General features: G+C 46.4%; 1 protein-coding gene across 4 annotated transcripts in view; it reads left to right on the top strand.

The window, feature by feature from the left end:
- The window catches only part of Ttc28 (tetratricopeptide repeat domain 28), a 408,048-nt gene that overhangs the window by 211,998 nt on the left and 176,108 nt on the right, over positions 1 to 19,942 (top strand). For all 4 annotated transcript variants that reach the window (XM_029476931.2, XM_085837027.1, XM_029476933.2 and 1 more), the window contains 2 exons: positions 6,671 to 6,943; positions 7,949 to 8,079. In XM_029476931.2, coding sequence (XP_029332791.1) covers positions 6,671 to 6,943; positions 7,949 to 8,079 — 404 coding nt within the window. The remainder of the gene's footprint in view (positions 1 to 6,670; positions 6,944 to 7,948; positions 8,080 to 19,942) is intronic.

Below are 19,942 nucleotides of genomic sequence, written 5' to 3' on the forward strand. Positions count from 1 at the left end.
GGACATTTCATGTCTTCAGGGGAAAGAGGCAAGAGACTTTTCTTCAAGTCATCTTTGCTTCAGGGACTAAAGGCTTTCCCCAGGGCCAGCCTCCCTGTCAATAAACGGTGATTCAGAGCAAACCACTTGGGGCTCCAGGACTTCTAGGGGAACATGGTGAACAAGCCAACACCTATCTTCTTTACCATTTCCTAGAGTTTTGTTTTGTTTTTTAATTTTCTTTTATTTCTCCCTCCATGAAGGATATGCATGGAACTTCTTCAAGGATTGACAACACCTTTTAAAGAATGTACACGGAACACTTTTATTTAGTCCATGGAGACAACACTGGTTCATCCTGAGGCAGCCCTGCGGCTACCCGAGGATGCTGCACCAAATGTGTTGGTATCCACAGAATGGCACCTGTTTGGCTTTGAAGCAATTTGTTGAGAAAAATGTGTTTTTTTGGTTTTTTTGGTTTTTGATTTTTTCTTTTTTAAATCTTCCCTGCGGGGTCAGATCAGCTGTCGTCCTCAGGGTCCCTGCTTCCCATTTTGCAGTGGAGAAAAGCCTGCTTCTTACAGGTGTCTGGAGTCCTTCCATGTTTTCCTCTTCCCTCACATTTCACGAGCCCCGCTTGCTCTAGCATCTCCTTTCCCCCTCACTCTGCTCCAGTGGGCCTCTTCTGAGCATCCTTTCTTCGGCCTGTGGATCTGCAAGGTGTGGTCCTGCGCATGCGCACCCTCCTGCATCCAGAAGCCCTGCTCTGTGGTGTGTGGCGGCGACTCGGAACCATCACTATTTGCTCCTTGTGCTTTACAGACATTGTTAGCATCCTGCGTTTCTCAAAATTTCTGACACTGAGGCAAACAGATTTGATCTGTTGCGTTCTCTTGTTGTCTTATTTTGTTTGTTGAATCAAGATGTCATTCATCCCAGCGTGTTCTCAAATCCACAGGGTAGCTAAGGCAGGCCTGAAAATCCTAATCCTCCCACCTCCCAAGTGTGTGCCATGCTGCCTGGCCTGTTTTGTAATCCTGAAATACAACAGAAAAACAAACAAACACCCCCCCCCAACGCACACACACACAAACCCTAAAAACCTCCTTAGCTCAGGTGCTTCTGTAAAATACACGGCATAAAAATGCCTACAATTTTATGTTTAATTCTTATGGGTGTTTTGTTTGCATCTGCGTATGTCTGAGTATCACATGTATGCAGTGCCCTTAGAGGCCAGAGGAGGGTACTGGGTCCTCTGGACTGAAGTTATAGATGATTGTCAGTTGCCACGTGAATGTTGAGAACTGAACCTGTGTCTTCTGAAAGAGCAGCAACTGCTTGTAACCCCCCAGCCTTCCCTCCAGCTCCAGTTTTTTTGTTTTCTGTTTGTTTTGTTTTTTAAGGCTAGATTTCATCTTAGGGCTGGGAATATGGCTCAGCATTATAACACACTTGCCTAACGCATACTGAGTCTGAGTTCAATCTCAGGACTGCAAAGAGAAAGAGAAGGATCAGCCTGTATTAATATAATTTTATTCCTATATAAATATATATCTCTGTCTGTGTTAAAATTAATTTGATTTTTATTTTTGTTCTCTATTCTCCTAAACAAACTATCTGATTTACTTTATTTTTATCATTTCACCCATGCGCACAAACCAATTGTGAGTAAACTTTCTTGTGGATATGGCTATGTCATAATACATGCATCTCTCTATGGTCATGTCACAATACATGTATCTCTATGGTCATGTCATAATACATGTATCTATTTATAGTCACATCACAATACATCTATTTCTCTATAGTCAGGTCATGATACATGTATCTCTCTATGGCCATGTCATGATACATGTATCTCTCTATGGTTACATCACAGTACATGTATCTGTCTTAAACCACTAACCAAATATTGAACTAAAGATGAATACAAATTGAGAGGGCATCTTGATTTTTTTTTTGTCATCTGGGCTGTTTCTCTCTTTTTCTGAGCCAGCCTTTCAGTGTTGTGTAGATGCTTAAGGAATTTGGATGTTGAGGGGCTTGTGCCTGCTGTGGGCTCCATAACACAGATGCAGAATGAGGCCGAGGTCACCAACAGCCATTCTCTAAGGACTGCTGAGGACTCCTGTGTGTCTCTCCCTTCTCTTCTGCTAGTTCAGTCATCTAACGATGGTTGCCTTTGTCAGCTGTCACCTGCTGTGATCCTATCAACTCTGGACAGATCCATGGAGACTGCTTTAGCCAGTGCCCATTGAGGATGGCTGGCAAATGCTTGGGCTTTTCTCACTCAGTTTGAAGGCCTCCCCTTCATTCTGTGTCTGTGTCTGCCCCCTGTGAACACCCTCCCTCTGTGGCTCTTTTAGACCCAGTCCCTTTTCACAAGAGCCCTGCTTTGGAAATGTTACGTGAGGAACATGGATTTTCTTCTCACAAGAAAGGGATCTGGTCCCAGAGATGCCGTCTGCTATCCTACGGACACTGAGATGCCATTGCTTCCTCTGCCCCCCCCCTTTCTGTGAGGTGGGAAGGATGATGCCCATCCCATAATGTTCCAGGAACCACAGGAGTGAGGCAGGCCCTGCAGGCCTTCTCCTCTGCAGATGCAATTCTTCCTTTCCTGGTGCTCACAGGGTACCCAGGTTCCCCTTTCCTTCATGTACCCTCACTGGAAGTCACACTCCGGTCTCACCATCAGAAACCTGACTTCCTAGACAACACTGTGATTTACAGTATGCCATTTCCTCCGTGAAGCGCTGGCCTTTGGACCACTTAGGGTCTCTGGTACATCGACAGTTCTCAGAACTCCGGCTGGGGACTGACTGTACCCTCCACTTCTAGATTGGGCAGACTCTGATGCAGCAGATGCTCTCACACAGTCCCTCCTTATTGTTCAACTCACTTATGGATATTAAGCTGTGTAGATCAAGTGTCTGGGGAATCCCCAGTTCAGAAGTGTTCTAGTGTGGAGAGCTGTGCCTCTCAGAGCTGGCAAGTGTGGCACGCCTCTTAGCAGAGGGCGACCAACCGACCTCCTATCAGCCTCTGCTACATTCTCACAGGCTCCCGGAGTGTCAGGAAGTGCGACTTTATTCTTAAATTCCCAAGGACTTTACATTTCAAAAACCTACAGCAGGGGCTTGGTCAGCATTGCAAAGGGCCTTTATATTCCTATGGAACCAGTTTGCCGCTGGTTATTTCATGTATTATGCATAAATTCTAGAAAGAAAAACATCTGACTAGCTACAGGCTGCCAAAATTCTGTTCTGTCTAATCTGCTAAAAATCACAAAATTAGTCCCTCTGATGATAGCACAAGTTTATCTTAGAACAGGAATTAGAGCAACAGACTTGGAAACTGTCTCAGAGATTATCTTTAGATTTTTAAAAAGTGTCTTACAATCTCTTTCATCAAAAGAAACACAGTTGGCTGGATACAGTGGCCTGATCCTGTGGTCCTGGCTACTTGGGAGGTTAAGATGGGAAAATGGCTCACAGCCAGGAATTTGAGACCAGCCTGGGCAACATAGAAAAACCCTAACTCCTCCCTCCCCTCTCAACCCAACTGCTGACTGGAGATTCTGGCTAGTGATCTAAGAGATATAATCTCAGCTTAAGCAGATAAGTTTTTAAAAGGAAATTACATACCGTGAAGTGGATGCTCTGTATCTTTAGATATACGCAGAGATGTACACATGTACATAGGTGTCTGTGTGCACACATAACCAAGTGCGTGTGCACATATACACGTGTGCGTAACCATAGCCACAGCCGTTGCCCTTGCACTTGGCCGTGTGAGGTCAATTTTGAAGGACAGACATGTTCTTTCAGCCGTTGCTCACTGTCTTTCCCACTAAGCCACATCAGCTCCCACTACTACCTAAAATGCCTGGTCAGCTCAAACCAGCCCTTGTGTCTATCTCGTCCTGGCTCCCTGTCTAAGATACCCCTTTCCCTTAAGGTGCCTCCCACTTAGAATAAAAGCAGCAAAGAGTTTAAAAGCTATCCTTTAACAAGTCAAGCTCCACCCCCTGAAGCTTGAGCACCCTGGGTAACATGGCTCTCAAGTCACCTTACATTTTGCTTGGCAGTGGTATTTAGTGTATTTAGTGCTTAATGTACTTATAGTTTCTTTTTGTCCACTTTGAATGGGGATTTCCTTTTTTCTTTATAATTTCCCTCCCATCTACCCCCAAACTGGCCCAAGTAGAGGTTTCTCTTTCCTTCTTGGGGGTTTCTGGACAGCTCCTCCCCGTGGTCCTCTGTTAGTGTTATCTCTGCTGCTGTCTCAGGGCTGCACCTTTGCTGTGGGAAAGCCTGTCTTGTTCTCAAGCTTGGGCCTATGCCTGCCTCTGTCATTTCAGGACAGGCGGCTGAGCACCTTCCCCATCTGTCAGGAATACCTGTTTTCTGCCTTCTACTATAAAAGCTGAAGCATCCAGTCCCAATGTTCCCACTCACCTTTGCAGCCGAGACCCAAGCTTTGAATCAGAAACTACAGATCTAGTGAAGAGAGGGGTCACATAGAATTTATTGTAATGGATGGCAACATCCTTTTCTGAGAGTTGTGCTCAGTGACAGTGCTCTGCCAGGGGCTGGAGACTGCATCTCCACGGTCCACTGCATAACTCAGTGGATTTCCACTTAAAAGCCATCAAGTTCTCTGTAGCTTGCAACCAAATCTTCCTGCTTGGGCCACTCAGTGGCCTGGAGCCCTGCAGTGGACTCTGACTTTGCCTCTGACCCCGTCTGATTAACCTTAGCTGAATCAGATAAATGCTCAGATCTTTGTTTGAAAATGGTGGTACTGCTGGTGTCTCATCTCTGGTTTGCTTGGGGAAGTGAGGTGCTCACTGCTGAACACCACTGTCTGCAGGCCCGACCTGGCCGACAGCACGACAGCAGGGTGCGGGATCTTGCTCTTGGCATTCTGGGGTCTGCCCCTCTTCTGTGTAGCAGTTCCTGCTCTCTGCTGCTGCTTGTGCTCTCTGTGTTTAACCCCATTGGCCAGTTACTGCTCACTAGCAAGCTGCTGCTTGCATCTTGACAGGAGTAAAAATGTTCTTTGTTCTCTGTTTACTGATCTGATTGAAGGGAAAATGCTTTAGGCACCAGTGAGCTTCAGGGTTTCCCTGGCGATGTTGACTCAGGCGAGAGAGCTCCTTAGCAGAGAACTGAAAAAGTCATAAATTGTGGCCTTTGGCCAGGAGGTGAGGTTTAAAGAGACCAGCATGGCTGCAGGCTTGGTGCATGGATTATTGGAACCACTACTGTGAGGGAGGTTTCCGGGCATAGTCAGAACTCTTATTATCTCTAAAGAAAATAGGGAAGGGTGGGGCAGGAGCTTGTCGTCCTTATCCAACCCCCGCAAATGGAACTGTCCCCACATGGCTTAATAACCTCTGACCTACACCCCTGACTGTTGCCACTGGAAGATAAAATGGGCTAAACATTAATGTTATCACCTTAAAGCTCACCCTGGTACAGGAGATGGTTTTCTTCTGGCTTGGCTTGCTGGTGTTTTGGGGTGTGTGTGTGTATGTGTGTGTGTGTTAGTGTCAGAAGTAGCCTTGAGAATGGTTGGCATTTTGTGGATACCCTTTACTGTATCTTCTAGGAGAGATTACAAGCAGGTTGCTTTTGACGATAGGCATGTTCAAGACTCACTCACCAGTGAGACAGAGGATGGGATTTTATCAGAGCTCTTCAGTGTACTACTTGGCTACTCAAAATAAAACATAGCTGACAGAAAAAACACATCTCTTGCCTCAAAGGGGATAAGAGAGAGTTTATCTGGGATCCAGATATGAGTTAGGGTGGCCTAGGGACACAGATTTAGCTTACCCCAAATTCCATGTTCCAATAAGGTAGCAATTTCATTAACTTTTCTATGGTGACAGAAGAAAGAAAAGTCATGAATCAAGACACTTTCTGAATTCACTGCCACTGCGTCCTGAAGGCAGGCGACAGCAGTTGGGGTGGGAGAACCCTGTCAGAGACCTAAGATGCCGCCGGACACACCACCCTCTGCTCTTTGGTTGGTGAAAAATCTGTAGTTTTACTATTTGTTCCAAGAGATAATGGCTGTTTACTAGGCTAAAGATGGTCCAAGACCGATTGCAGTGAAGCTCTGGACCTTCCATGTTCCAACACCTGCAGTGACCACAATTTTAATGAGCCACTCAGCCTCCAAGGTGCAGCTGCTTTTGCAGAATTCTCATTCACAGTAGGCAACAGGCTTATCTGGGAAATATTCCTACTGAGCAAACGTGGAACAATTCTAAAACAAATTGATACTGAAACTGTACAATACAATCCACAAATGAAGATGTGTTTAGATACAGGAGTATCTGAACCAGAGTATCAGCTGGAAAGTGGAGGGTGGTACCCAGCGGAGGGTGGCCAGAAGTGTGGCCTTGTAATGCTCTGAGGAGGAGCGAGATAGACCAGGACCTTTCAGGAGATGTGTTGCATTGTGAGCCATGAAAACCAGAAGAGAGGATGAGTGTGGCCATGCCCACAGGGGAAGGAACTGGGGATGGGTGGGTGTCACTGGTTGTAGGCCATCATGTGGTGGGAGGTTCCAGCCTGGAGAGCTTGTGCATGAACCAGACTGCAGACATGTTTCTAATGCATAAAGGAAAGACCGCTGTGCCTACCAATCTTCATTCTCTTGTTTTCTTTTTCTTCAGACACCCTGGAGCCCACTTACCAGCAGCTTCAGAAAATGAAACTGGACAAGAGTCCCTTTGTGGTCGTGTCTGTGGTTGGGCAGGAGCTCCTGACAGCCGGCCACCATGGGGCTTCCGTGGTTGTCTTAGAAGCTGCCCTGAAGATTGGCACTTGCAGCCTCAAACTGAGAGGCTCTGTCTTCTCCGCCCTGAGCAGTGCACACTGGTCTCTTGGCAACACAGAGAAGAGCACTGGGTACATGCAGCAAGACTTGGATGTAGCCAAGACCTTAGGTATGTGTCCCGCCTGCATGCAACAAAACATTTAGCTTCAGGGTCACAGGTTTCAAGGATCCTCGTACAGTAAGGGTCCAAGGCTCCCAGGAGGCCTTGCAATGTGATGAGCATGTTCAGAATCTTCTTCATGGCCTTCCAGCTCACAGTTTTAAGGTCCCAGTTGCTGGGTCTGTGGGTGACTCAACTTCATTTTAATATTGGCCTCTAAGAGAACCCACCAAGGTTTGTCAAATACATAGAACAGGCTGGGTGTGGCAGGCCACGCTGATAGGCAGAAGCAGGTGGATCTCTGTGAGTTCCAGGCCAGCCAGAGATGTACAGTGAGAGTGTGTCTCAGATGAAACAAAGGAGAAGTCGGGTGAGGGGTGGGCACAGCATATTCGAGGTTCAGAACTTGCACTGTGGAGACAGATGATGGTGTGATGTCACTGCCACCTACTAACTGGGGCCTTGGGACTTTGTTTCTTGGTGTTTTGGCGGCAAGGTCGCAGTATGTAGCCCAGGCCAACCTTTATCCTGTGAGCCTCCTGCCTCCTTGCAGGGGAGAATAGGAGGCATGGCTGTGACTGTGGCCGCTGCTGTACTGATGATTATCCAGGGACTTTCAGGTTACAGGAAGGAGGGCTGTGGGGATCTGCCATCAGATACTCATAGAGAAGTGATGTATGAGAGGAGGCCCGGAGTCAAATGGCTGAACCAGCAAGCTGATAATTGCTCAGAACCAAAGGTCATCTGCAAAGCGAGGAGGACACCCCCAACAGCAGCTGGCTTGTGTCTCGGTCTGCACCCTCCCTTCCGAGACCCCTCTGCCCCCCATGCACGTGTGTGTTACAGTAATAACATTTGTCCACAGAGTTAGGTTCTGGGATCTTATCTCCGGGTATGGAGTCTAAAGGAAAGTAACTTAAATCCTAGCCAGTAAATTTGTGGCTTTTAACAGAAGCATATATGTTATAAATAATGCTGTAACTTAGAGAATTTTTCTCCTTAAATCCAAATCAGGTGACCAGACAGGAGAATGCCGAGCTCATGGGAACCTAGGCTCTGCATTCTTTTCCAAGGGGAATTACCGAGAGGCCCTCACAAACCACAGGCATCAGCTGGTGCTCGCCATGAAGCTCAAGGACCGGGAGGTAGGAAACTCACTTGCAAGCCAATGCAGAGCCCCTTTATCTGTGCAGGAAGCGTGTGGGGCGCCTTAACATCTCCGGAAGTTCATAGTCATTGCGACTGTCATACCTGATCAAGTACTGAATGTCAATTGCATAGTCCTTGGGTATGTACAAAGAGAGAAGGTCTTGTCTCTGACGTCAGGAGCAAGCAGCCTGCTCAGGTGCGTCGTTCTAAGTCCCTTCAAGTGTGCCATGAAACTCACAGGGAAACTGGCAGGGAACTGTGTCTGGTGACACACTAGCTCACACGAGCTTTGTTTGTGATCTAGTGTTACGATTGTCCCTCCTTCATTTTGTTTCTTTGAGAGAAGCCTGATGAATTTATGGGAAGAGCCAAATGTCACAGTGAAGACTGTACTTGCAGTGTCGACTGTGACTTTCTTTGAAAGTCGATATCTAGCATAGCTGGCACAGTGAGAAAGCCTGCCTGTCTGCTCTTGGGCAGAGGGTGGACTTGAGTTTCAGGTGTACCCAGCCCTGAGTTGTAGCTGCACATCCTGGCTGTGGGGCCACCTTCCTTTCTTCTGTTCTATTCGGGGATTGGTGACTGATCTTCACTGTCCTGCTTTATGGCTGCACAGTTGTATAGGGTCATGTATAACATACGTGAAGTGCTGCTGTAGTGCCTGGAATTCCATGGCTCCCTTCCATTAAAGCAGTTTTATAAATTATGGCAGCTGGGCGGTGGTGGCGCACACCTTTAATCCCAGCACTTGGGAGGCAGAGGCAGGCGGTTTTCTGAGTTCGAGGCCAGCCTGGTCTTCAGAGTGAGTTCCAGGACAGTCAGGGCTATACAGAGAGACCCTGTCTCAAAAAACAAAACAAAACAAAACAAAACAAAACACTAAAACAGAAAAACAAAACAAAACAACAACAAAAAAGGGTCAAAGTGGGGGGAAGGATAAGTTTATAAGTCAGTTCATATGTTCAGTTATATTTGCTTGTTGGAGATTTACAATGGGATGTTATTACAATTATATCATTTAAGCAACAGCCAGCAACTTCAGGTTTCTGGGGTTATCATCGGGCACCCATGCTAAAAAGAATCCGGGATTTTAAAACAGCATTTGAAAATACCGGACATGCAGAGAGCCTGGAGTCCCAGCTCTTGGCAAGATAGAGCAGGAGGATGGATCCAGTTAGAAGCAAGAGACTGTCCTGGACAGCACAGTGAGATCCTGTACCAAGTGGGAGGAAAGCCGTTACTGAGGCAGCTCAGGAGGGACTGCAAGCCTGACAACTGGAGTTCCATCCCTCAAACCACGTGGTAGAAGGAGAGAACCTACTGTCCCCCTCCCCTATCCCGCTAAGTTATCCTCTGATCTACAACACACACACACACACACACACACACACACCAATAAACAAATTTCAAAAAAAAAATTGTTTTTGAAAGGAAGGAAAAGCAGATACCTTTAGCCCCAGCAAGTAGCATTGCTGAGACCTCTGAACTAGGCTGGAGCACATGAAGACCGTATTTCATTTCACTGCTTTGTTATTTTAAGGAAATGTGAGAGGGCCGGATTTAAAGAGGTGTTCGCCTCTGTGCATGGCTGGCCATTTGCTCTCGTAGGAAGGTGTTTGGAGGCTTTGTCAGCACTTTCATCCTCCCCCGCTTATCTTCCGTTCCAAAAGCCCAGCCGGGCTTATTATGTTTATTCCTTGTTTATTTTGAGACTGGGTCTCACTTTGTAGACACCGCCCTGGTTAGGCTGGAGCTCTGTGTAGACCACACTGGACTCTTCTCCTGCCCTGTCCACCTGAGAGCCAGGGCTACAGAAAGGTGTGTGCCGCAACTCCCTGTGGACAACGGGGCTTGCAAAGACAAAAGTACCAATGGCATTAAGAAGTAAGAGCTGGCCAGGTCCTGAAGGGTGGGACAACTATCTACAAATATGCCAAGACCTTTATTTACCTGTTCTTTTCTCACCTGTGAGGTGTTTGCATTGGCCCAGCTTTGGGAGGGTAGAGACTCTCACTGGTGCAGCCGTCCCCTGGGTCTCCCTCGTGCTATGTTTTTTCTGTCTCTGGGCTTATCTATCGCCTGGGATTATTTATAGTGTGTGAACTATCAATGTGCAGTGTGTTCTTGGAAATGATTGACATGAGAGCAGAGGGGCCCGCGTGACACCAGTGCTTCTTCCCTCTCTCCAACTCTCTGACCATGTAGTGGCCACCTGCGCAGGCACCTGCCACCTTCCTGGTCCGTGGCACGTCCACTGCTGTAGTAACTGCAGACCTGCCCATCAGGAAGCCCACAGCCCAGCCTATCCACAGAAGACAGCCCCTTACAGGGCTAGCTTTAAACACATTTTCTTCTGTCCCCCTGTGAAGGATGGAATGCATTTAGCTGCCATGACCCTTGTGAAGCCCTCCCCTCCATCCTTCATTTTCCCTCCACCAGGAATAGAACTTGGGCTCTCCCTGAGCCTCTTGGACACTGCATTCTCTTCCAAGTTGAACCCCACCGTTCAACTTCCCCTCCAAGTTAGAGATGCTGACGGTTGTAACAACTTTAGCCGTCCTCTTCTGGTTTGAACGTTCTGACGCCTCTTGCTACAGGTCCAAACTCCTGCTTGGTGTCACTCGAGAGCATGCCTTCTGTTCCCAGACTAATGTGGACCTGGGTGTATCTCTTGTTTGCCTCTGGAATTTTAGAATGGCTTCCATGTTCTTGAAATGTACTATTAGATTCTTGGCACCTCTCTGAATTTTTTTGGCTCATAACTCTGCTTGTGATCTGACATATAGTAGTGCTCACTAATTCTTCCTTTCCTTTTGGTAAGAGCATTTGAGATGGACTTTCTCAGCAAAGCTCAGATATACAAGATGACATGACCGTAGTAGTTTCCTGGTGCATCCAAGAACTCAGGATTTGTTCATTCCACATGACTGACTGTGTTCCCTTCCCACTTCATCTCCACATTGGTGGGCACCTTGCCATCTCTGCACCTCCAAACTCTAGGGCTTGACTTCCAGGCCCCAGGTCTGAGCGAGGTCGTACTGTGTTTTCCTTACAGTGAGTTAACACAACACTCAGACCTGCTGTCATTCCCTGCTGTTAATTTGACACTTGGGTTGTTCCAGGATCATGGATGCTGTGGACACAGCATCTCTCTTAGCTTCTCCTCCTCTTCATATGATGGTAGGGAGTGACCCCAGGACCCTGTGCATGCTAGACAAGTATTCCAATGCTAAATGCTCTTTCCAGCCCACACTGAATCTTTAAATTTTTTTTTCTTTTTTTAATGCTGTTGTTTACCTTATATGTGATAAACTAAATGTCTTTATTCCTATGTTGTTGAAAACTACCTAGTAATAATCCTGGAGTTCACTGTGTCAGACCTTGGAGGAGTGGGCAAAGGGCAGCAGCACAATAGTGTATGTTGTGTTTAGCTGGAAGTTCTCATAGGCAAGTTGGGAATTCTTATATCTGCAGCTCCTCCAGAAGCCCCAGGCACAGGCGGGGCTCGGTGTGAGCATATACATACAGCGCCCACCCCTCCACCCCACTCCACCCCCGCCCCAGCCAGGCGTTTAGTACACTGAGATGTGAAGACTCTGCTTAGCAACCAGCAGTGAGTGCTGTCTCGATCGATGCTAGGTCGCTATGAGTTAAGCCAGGGACTGGTCATCGTCTCAAGGGGTCTTCAGGAAATGGCTGAGATGCTGGGATATCTGTTGCATTATGCTGACCTGGTAAGAGTTTCATTTCTTTAAAGATAATATTTGTTTTGAACAATTGCGTAGAAATGCATGGAGGTAACTAAGCTTTTGCCACCATACTGTTACCATTTCGGACACACTCTGTTCGCCATATGCAGTTCTGTTTGGGTCGATTCAAATCAAAGCTGAAAACCCGTTTGTAGGATTGTTTTTTAACCTCCTCCACTTATCTTTTTCTCCTGAATGTAAAGTCTTCTTCATAATGATCCCAGCCTCCTGCCCCTCTCACGGTTCCATATTTAGGGGTTGCAGGTGTTTTGGAATTATAGAATGGGAGGCAGTGCCACAGTGGCTAAGCCGATGAAAGCTGCATTGTGTTTTATCTTTTCCTTGGGCTGCGTTACAACACACCAGCTTCTCTGGGAAATGCTTCTTGAATCTTCTAGCACTCAGGTAAATTGCCCTCAAGAAGTCTGTTCCAGTCTCACCAACAATGGGGCCTGGGTTTTGCTTCCTTGCCTGCTCCAACATGAGGCGTTAATATTAGAATATAAAACTCTGCTAGGTAAGTTTAAAAATTAGCATCCCGTCTGTGTGTGTTCAGAGACAGGGTCTCACTGTGTGGCCCTGCTGGCCCGGAGCTTGCTGTGTAGACTAGGCTGGCCTCGAACTCACGAGCTTCTGCCTCAGTTGCTGTGTCAAGGGCGTGTCATTCTGTTTGTGTGGCTTTGGTCAGTCGGATGAATTGTTTTCAATTGTTCCATATACAACTTCACTCTCTGGAGACAACGAGGTCTCATTCTGTGGCTCAGGCTAGCCTGGAACTCACATCTGTATAGCCTAGGTCGCCCTGGAACTTGTGATCTCCCTGCCTCAGTGTCCCAAGTGCTGGGATTACAGGTGTGTGCCTCCAGGTCTGGTTCCTGTCTGAGTCTCTGTTTTCTGTACAGGTTTTGGATGTTTTGTAAGGGCTGGAGTGTCTATCACCTCACTGCATCTTGAAACTGTGTGTTAAGTATTGTTACCGTGTGATGCGCTCACTCACACCTGCTTCGACAAGCTCCCACTTCTGCTTCTTTGGAAGATGTTATACTTTACTCTGCCTGCTTTAGCGCTTCAGGATCACTTGTTACACTCTGGAGAATCTTCCCTTTGGATTTCTGTTTGAGCTCTGTACATGCTAAGTGTGGGAAAATGATTACTATAGGGAGTCGCCCATGCAAGAACCAGCTCTTCTCCTTCATTTATTCTTTATACTTCTTGCTCACATACATTGAGACAGGTCTTCCTGCATCCTCATCGAGCCTGTGGATGTGGCCCCCTGTGTCGTCTGGCATACCAGCACAGGAAAAGGATGAGTCCGAATTCATAAATAGCCAAGTGTAATTTTCTCATAGCAATTTCATCAGCCCATGACTTTGGTTGATCCTTTGAGTTCTCCAGTAATGCAGACCTCCTGCCAGTGATGGCAGTTTGTCCTGCCAGCTTAGGCAACTTTTACCCTTTGACTGCCTCACTAATTAGAATTTGAAGTGCTCTGAGTAGTGGCCACGCCCGCCAGCTTGAAAAGCTCAGCCTGTGATCTGTGCTCATTCGCTCTATTTGATGTTTTGTTGCTCATGCCTCGGGTATGTGACAGCACTCCGTGGGCACCTGTACTGGGACAGGCTCTCCTCAACACTCTTCCAGTTGGTCTTCTTTGCTCCTCTCAGAGACAGTTTGTTTCTATATCCACACCACATAGGCAATGATACCATGTATCTGTATAAAGTCTAAGAGCTACATTTGAGAGAAAACATGATGATTCACTCAGTAGGGTTATCTCCTCTTGTGTCAATTTTCTTGCAAATTTTCTTTACCCATTCCCCTGTTGAAGACACATCCATAGTTCCCATAACTTGGCTGTCATAATGTATCCTTTTAAATGTAACATTGTCTCAGCGACATTTAGCTGCATGTTATATGTTCTGTTGCATTATTTTTATATTGACATAACACCCTCTGAAGCAAAGGCAACCCCAGTAAACCCTGGGGACTGGAGATTACTCACCACATCCTGCTACCTCGTGCATCTGAGCTCTGGGAAACTTTAGGATTTTACCAAACAGTAAGATGGCAACTTGAAAGCCATTCATCTGCTCACCTTTAGAAACAATGGGGTTTCCTTTTATGCAATTACTCTCAGATACTTAATAGGGGAGGTGATACCTTCGCCACAGGATTTTTCATTGAGAGTAACCTTCTGTCTCTTTTAATGGCTTCAAAATTAATTTCAGGTGCCCACAGAGACCTTCCTGTGAGTGAATATTAATTGTCAGGAGGGTCCATAAATTACATTATATTAAATGTTCTCGAGTCAGGAAATCTGATATGCAAATGCACAAATGCCTCCAAAGGTCTTCCCGGCCTCATTTCTCTCCGGAGCACTGTGTTTCTCTACCCATCTGATTTGCCCCCTAGGACCCCGCTTTGGCTCCGTGCACCTGCCTCAGCCTTCAGCCTCTGCCTGCTGCTGAACCACTCTTGGTTTTTCACTGAGGCCACCTCCCTGTCATGCTCACGACTCTTCTGGTGACTGGATTCTCTTATTTCTGCAGTAGGAATCTGTCTTTTCTCGCTTTCATTCTCTTTAAGAAACTCTATGAGTTGAGAAGAAGGGGTGCTCACTCCAGGGTCTGTTAACATGGCCCAAGAAACAAAAATGGTGAGTATGAGTTTAGGTATCCTACAACCTTGAACTTAAATTTTGCCCCTGTCGATAATTGCTGTGTGGCCCCAAGACAATCTAACTCTTTAAATGGATGGATGGCCATTCGAGTTGTTTCATTTTCTGGGGCTTTAACAGCTTTTCTTTGAATCTTCTAGTGAACACCAACCCTTATTTCTTAGGTCTTTGCTGACACATGCTTAGAATGATAGATTTTTGCTAGTTATCTGAAGTGGTTGTAATGAGGAGTGTCATACGCAATTTAAGGGATTCCTAAACTCTAACAAAAATAGTTCAAAGTGAGTATGGGGCACAGGCATCTGAGCAAGTAACTTTGGACACTGTCACATGTAGTTAGGATGCTGTTGTGAAATTAAATGTTATTTCATAGAAGCTGCCTTCAGAGCACAGAGCTTGCAACTCTAGGATTCTGAAAGGATTCTGCTGCTGTCCTAGGAGTCCTTGGGGATCCTTGGGGGTCACTGTTTCCTCCTGGCTTTATCATCTGTGTGTGCACCATATGTAACTATGGAATAGCAGTGACTACTCTCGGGTAACATGGGTTTATCTCAAATATTTAAGGGAAGTGGGCACTGCTTCGAAGAGGCATTTTCTTTTGCTGGGTGGCTTTGTATACATATCTCCTGTCACACTGGAGCGTGCAAACGTCCTGGTTTCTGAAAGTTCTAGTTTTCTAAGTTCACCCTGATTCTGGTTTCTTCTCTGTCTGACCATTTCTTACACACTTTTCTCACCTGCCCTTCTAAAATTTAGTTCAGACCGTGAAGTTACCTGTTCATAAAGCTTTGCTAGGTTCAGTTGCCTCTGGGGGGAATCTAAATACCTTCATAACCATCCCCATGGCCTGTCCACTGTTCTCCCTGTAGCCCCTTTGGGTCCACTTGCCATAAGTTTGTCCTTCTGCACATTAGCTCATTCTGGTTCCCCTGTGTGGAAGCTCCCCTTTTGACCCTGTTCAGTTTGCCTGAACATCTCTGGATCCCCAATGCTCTTTCCCTGTTCTCATTGTTTCTATCTGACATTGTGTGAACTGCTGAAGAGGTCCAATTTAGCGTTCACTTTGCGGCCTGCTTCTGGAAATATATGTCTCTCAAGGTCACTCGGCTTTACCACTTCAGTATCTGCACTTAGATCTGTGGCCTTGCTTGGTTTGGGGCAGAGAACAAAGTCAGGTTTCTTCCCGCGGATCCAGCCCTTGAGACCCTGCAGTGCGTGCTGCTGTCCCCATACGTCCTTCTGTCATCATGCAGACAGCACAGAGCTTCTAATGAGTCTCATCTCTGACATGGCCATTCTCACGGCTTTGTTGTAGGCTGAGATTGTGCTGGCATCCCCCTCTTTCTCTCCTACATGTGGATGTGATGTGTTCCTGAACCAGCTCGTCAGCCCACTTTCTCTAGACATCCAATTGCAACTATGATTAGAATAGATCTCAGCTTTATATATTTATTGGACAGTGGGGCTGTAGCCCATTTTCTGTGCATTTAAATATAACTGTGTATATATAAAATACCTAGTTGTGTATTTCTTTTCTTTTTCTCATTTTCAATGCCAAGAAAATATTTTTTGTAGTTTTGTTTTGCAATTCTTATTTGTATATATTTATGTACATTTATGGGGCATGGTAGGACATGTTTGATTCATGCACACAAAGTACATGTTCAAGTAAGAATAGTCAGTAATACTGTCTCCATGTGCATTGCCTTTCTTTAAAGCTTTCATTTCACTTTTAACTATGTGCATGTGTCTGCATGGGAGGTTGTGCACCTTCGTGCAGCATCTTTGGAGATGAGGATTTCTGATCCCCTGGATCTCAGATTACACAGTTGTGAGCTGCCTATCATGGATGCTGGGAACCCAGCTTAAGGCCTCTGCCAGAGCAGCATGTGTGAGCCATACCTCCAGCCCCCTATATTATCATCTCTATGTATTGAGAACCTTCTGCTTCTTTTCCTCTACCTATTTTTTTAAAGATTTATTTATTATTATACACAAGTACACTGTAGCTGTCTTGAGACACACCAGAAGTGGGCACCAGATCTCATTGCAGATGGTTGTGAGCCACCATGTGGGTGCTGGGATTTGAACTCAGGACCTTTGGAAGAGCAGTCAGTGCTCTTACCTGCTAAGCCACCTCACCAGCCCTCCTCTGCCTATTTTAAAACCCACAACACACTGGACACAATACGCTTACCCCCGTGTACTATGGAACACTGGGGCTGATTCCTGTTATCTCAGTGGTGTATGGCTTTTCTCTGTCCCCCTCCTTCCCTACCTGTTCTGAGACCACGACTCTACAGTGCTTTGCTGTGATGGAGGACCTGCGGTGCTGTTGTGTTCCATCTAACAAGATGTCCTTCCTCTCCACCCACATGGCACAGGTGATTTCATACTTTATGGCCATGTCTCTCTACCATTAGAAAAATCTATTGGTTGGCAGACCTCTTGGGCTTTTGTTGACAGTGCTGAAGGGGACTCAGGTATCCAGGCATCTCCTGAGGCATCGAGATCGTTTCATTTCATATAAATCAGCAAAGGAATTTTAATTTTTTTCAAGGCATCTTATCTGTTTTACACAATGCAGTATGTCTTGAACACTGTGCCAGGTAATCTTGCCTCTTTGATAATAGCCATCTGTCCTGGAACTGTTGGATCACCGTGAAGGGACACCATGACCACGGTGACTCTTTAAAAAAAAAAAAAAAAAAAGCTCTCTAACTCTTTTCAGCTTTCTTGACTGCAGCATGCTTCTTTCTCTGTGTCTGGTTCCACTCCCTCTGAGTAGCACATCCTGGGCAGGCATCCCATGGCTCTGGCTTGGGTCTCCAGGGTAGTGTTAGGGTTCCGTTTCACAGCTTCAAGCAATGGTTTCTCCCAGTCTCTGTGCAAGGACACCCCTGGAGCATGCCTGGCCTCAGCAGCTTTCCTTAGCCATGGAGGGAGATTCCACAACCCCTTTCTTGTATCCCTCACTCTAAAACCAGAACCAAGTGGCCGAAGCCACCAAGGTCTTCCTCTTGTTGGGGCTGGGACTTGGCCTCCTTGCAAATTCATTTGCATCAGCTTTCTGGGTTTGCCGGTTTCCTTCACTGTTTAAGCTCCCTTTTATTTTATTTTTCCACAGCTGTAAGCTCAGCTGGCAGGGTCCTGCCCTGAGGTCACCGTTCCCTTTATTCCATTTCCTTTAGGAATTTTATCTCCTTGAGCGCTGGACTCAGCTCCATCACACTTCCTGATGCTCCTTTTCTCTCCAGACCATACACTTTTCACTTTCCCTTGCTCAGACTGCTCCTTTTCATCACAGATCTGCATGAGAGGGTCCACTAATCACCAAGCAACAGAATCAATACTAGGCTGCTCTGAAATCTCCTCTACCTACGCTGTTAATCCAAAAACTCTATCACTTAGCCTCAGGCATGTTTTTCAGACAAGGGCAAAAAAGCAACCACATTCTTCATCAAAATGTCACGAGAATGGTCCCTCTGCCACTTACTAATATTCTTCTCTGAAATTTCATGAGTTGGGCCCCACATCTCAAATTGCCCTGGGCACTGTCTTCCATGTCACTGCTCAGATGGCCCTCTAGGCCCCACTTATTGTGTTCAACTGATTTCCTAATCTAAAGTCCCCATGTCCACATTCTCCAAACAGGCAAGACTGTCTCAGCATTACCCTGCTCCTTGGTACCATCTGTTGTCTTAGTCATAGTTCTATTGTTATGAAGAGACACCATGACCAGGGCAGTTGTTTAAAAGAAAGCATTTAGTTGGGGCTGACTTACAGTGTCAGAGGTTTAGTTCATTGTCATCATGGTGGGAAGCATGGTGGTAGACAGGTAGACTGTGCTGGAGAGGTAGCTGAGAGTTCTACATCTGGATTCACAGGTAGCAAGAAGAGAGAGAGAGAGAGAGAGAGAGAGAGAGAGAGAGAGAGAGAGAGAGAGAGAGAGAGAGAGAGAGAGAGAGAGACTGAGCCTGGCTTGAGCCTTTGAAACCTCCAAAGCCCAGTCCTAGTGACAAACTTTCTCTGACAAAGCCACACCCCCTCCAACAAAGCCACACCCCCAACAGTGCCACTCCCTAAACATTCAATGGCCTATGGAGGCCATTCTTTTGTCTTGTTTTTATTTTTGAGACAGGGTTTCTCTGCGTGACCATGGCTGTCCTGAAACTTGTTCTGTAGACCAGGCTGGCCTCCAACTCAGAGATCCACTTGCCTCTGCCTCCCGAGGGCTGGGATTAAAGATGTGCACCACTACCACCCAAACTATGGGGTCATATTCCTAGCACGTCTGTGGTGACAACCATAGTCATTCTGTTTCATATGCCTTTATGGTTGTTGATGCTTGATGCGTTTTCATATGCCTTAAACCATTTATGTCTTCTATACATGTATCCAGGGGCTAGAGAGATGACACTCAGCTGTCAAAGTATTTGAAAAGAACCCACATGGGAGCTCTGGACCCCCCACCTGACACCCAGAAGGAAAGAGCTGCAGCTCACATATACTAACTGTCGTATCCATTGGGTCAGCACACACCACATGTTGTGCCTTTGCTGTGCGGATTAGGAGGCGACCATCGCTCTCATCCTTGGAGGCTCTACCCTCTTGGAGGCCCCTCCTGTTCCAGGCCAAAGCTGGTGATGGCAGCTCGTAGCCTGGAGCATCCAGGCAGTGGCAGGAGCCTTAAAGCTTCCTCAACTCGCAACTTCCAAGCTTGAGAGCAAGTTTTAGAAACTAGAAAACACAACTACGTCTGATTCGCTCCCCTTCCTTTTTGCAGTTATCTCTGCTGTTAAGAGACTAAATTCTAAAACTCACATCAGTGAGGGTTCCTTTTACAGGCTCAGCACGCTACTCACAAAGGATCTTGTAAAGTGAAATACGACTCTTCATGATTATGAAAGCGAGGTGAATTATGACTGCCAGAGGCTCCCGGCACCTGTGGGTTTGCCAGGCCAGGAGAAAACAGAGCTTCTGGGTCTGCGTCAGCCACAGGAAGTTACTCAGATGTCTCCCAGGGACACCCCTCCACCACTGCACTGTCTCCAGTGCTGTTTCCACACAGTGTGTATTATATAATCTGCACTAGTGGTAGTGTGAAATCCATTAAAAGGTCTGTGGTGTGTGTGTTTGTGTGTGCATACGTGTGTGTAAGACAGAAAGAATGTGTTTGGGGTCGTTATTTTACTTCTAGTAGTTGAGGGAGTAGATTAAAATGTAAAAAACATTCCATTTGAGCCTAGAGCTCTGTCCTCACAGGGAGTATTGAGTTCACAGGGGAAGGCTTGGCAACCTTCTGTGTCTCACAGACCTTTGAGAAATGATCAGGACAGCTACACAGTAACTCAGGTCACCGAGACAGCAGGACTTGCAGGAGAGGCGGTCGGACCCAGTGCCGAGGGTGAGATCTTTACATTATAAATCAGC

The sequence above is a fragment of the Mus caroli genome, unplaced genomic scaffold (assembly GCF_978045245.1).
Source record: "Mus caroli unplaced genomic scaffold, Mus_caroli_1 scaffold_4, whole genome shotgun sequence".
NCBI classification, from domain to species: Eukaryota; Metazoa; Chordata; class Mammalia; order Rodentia; family Muridae; genus Mus; species Mus caroli.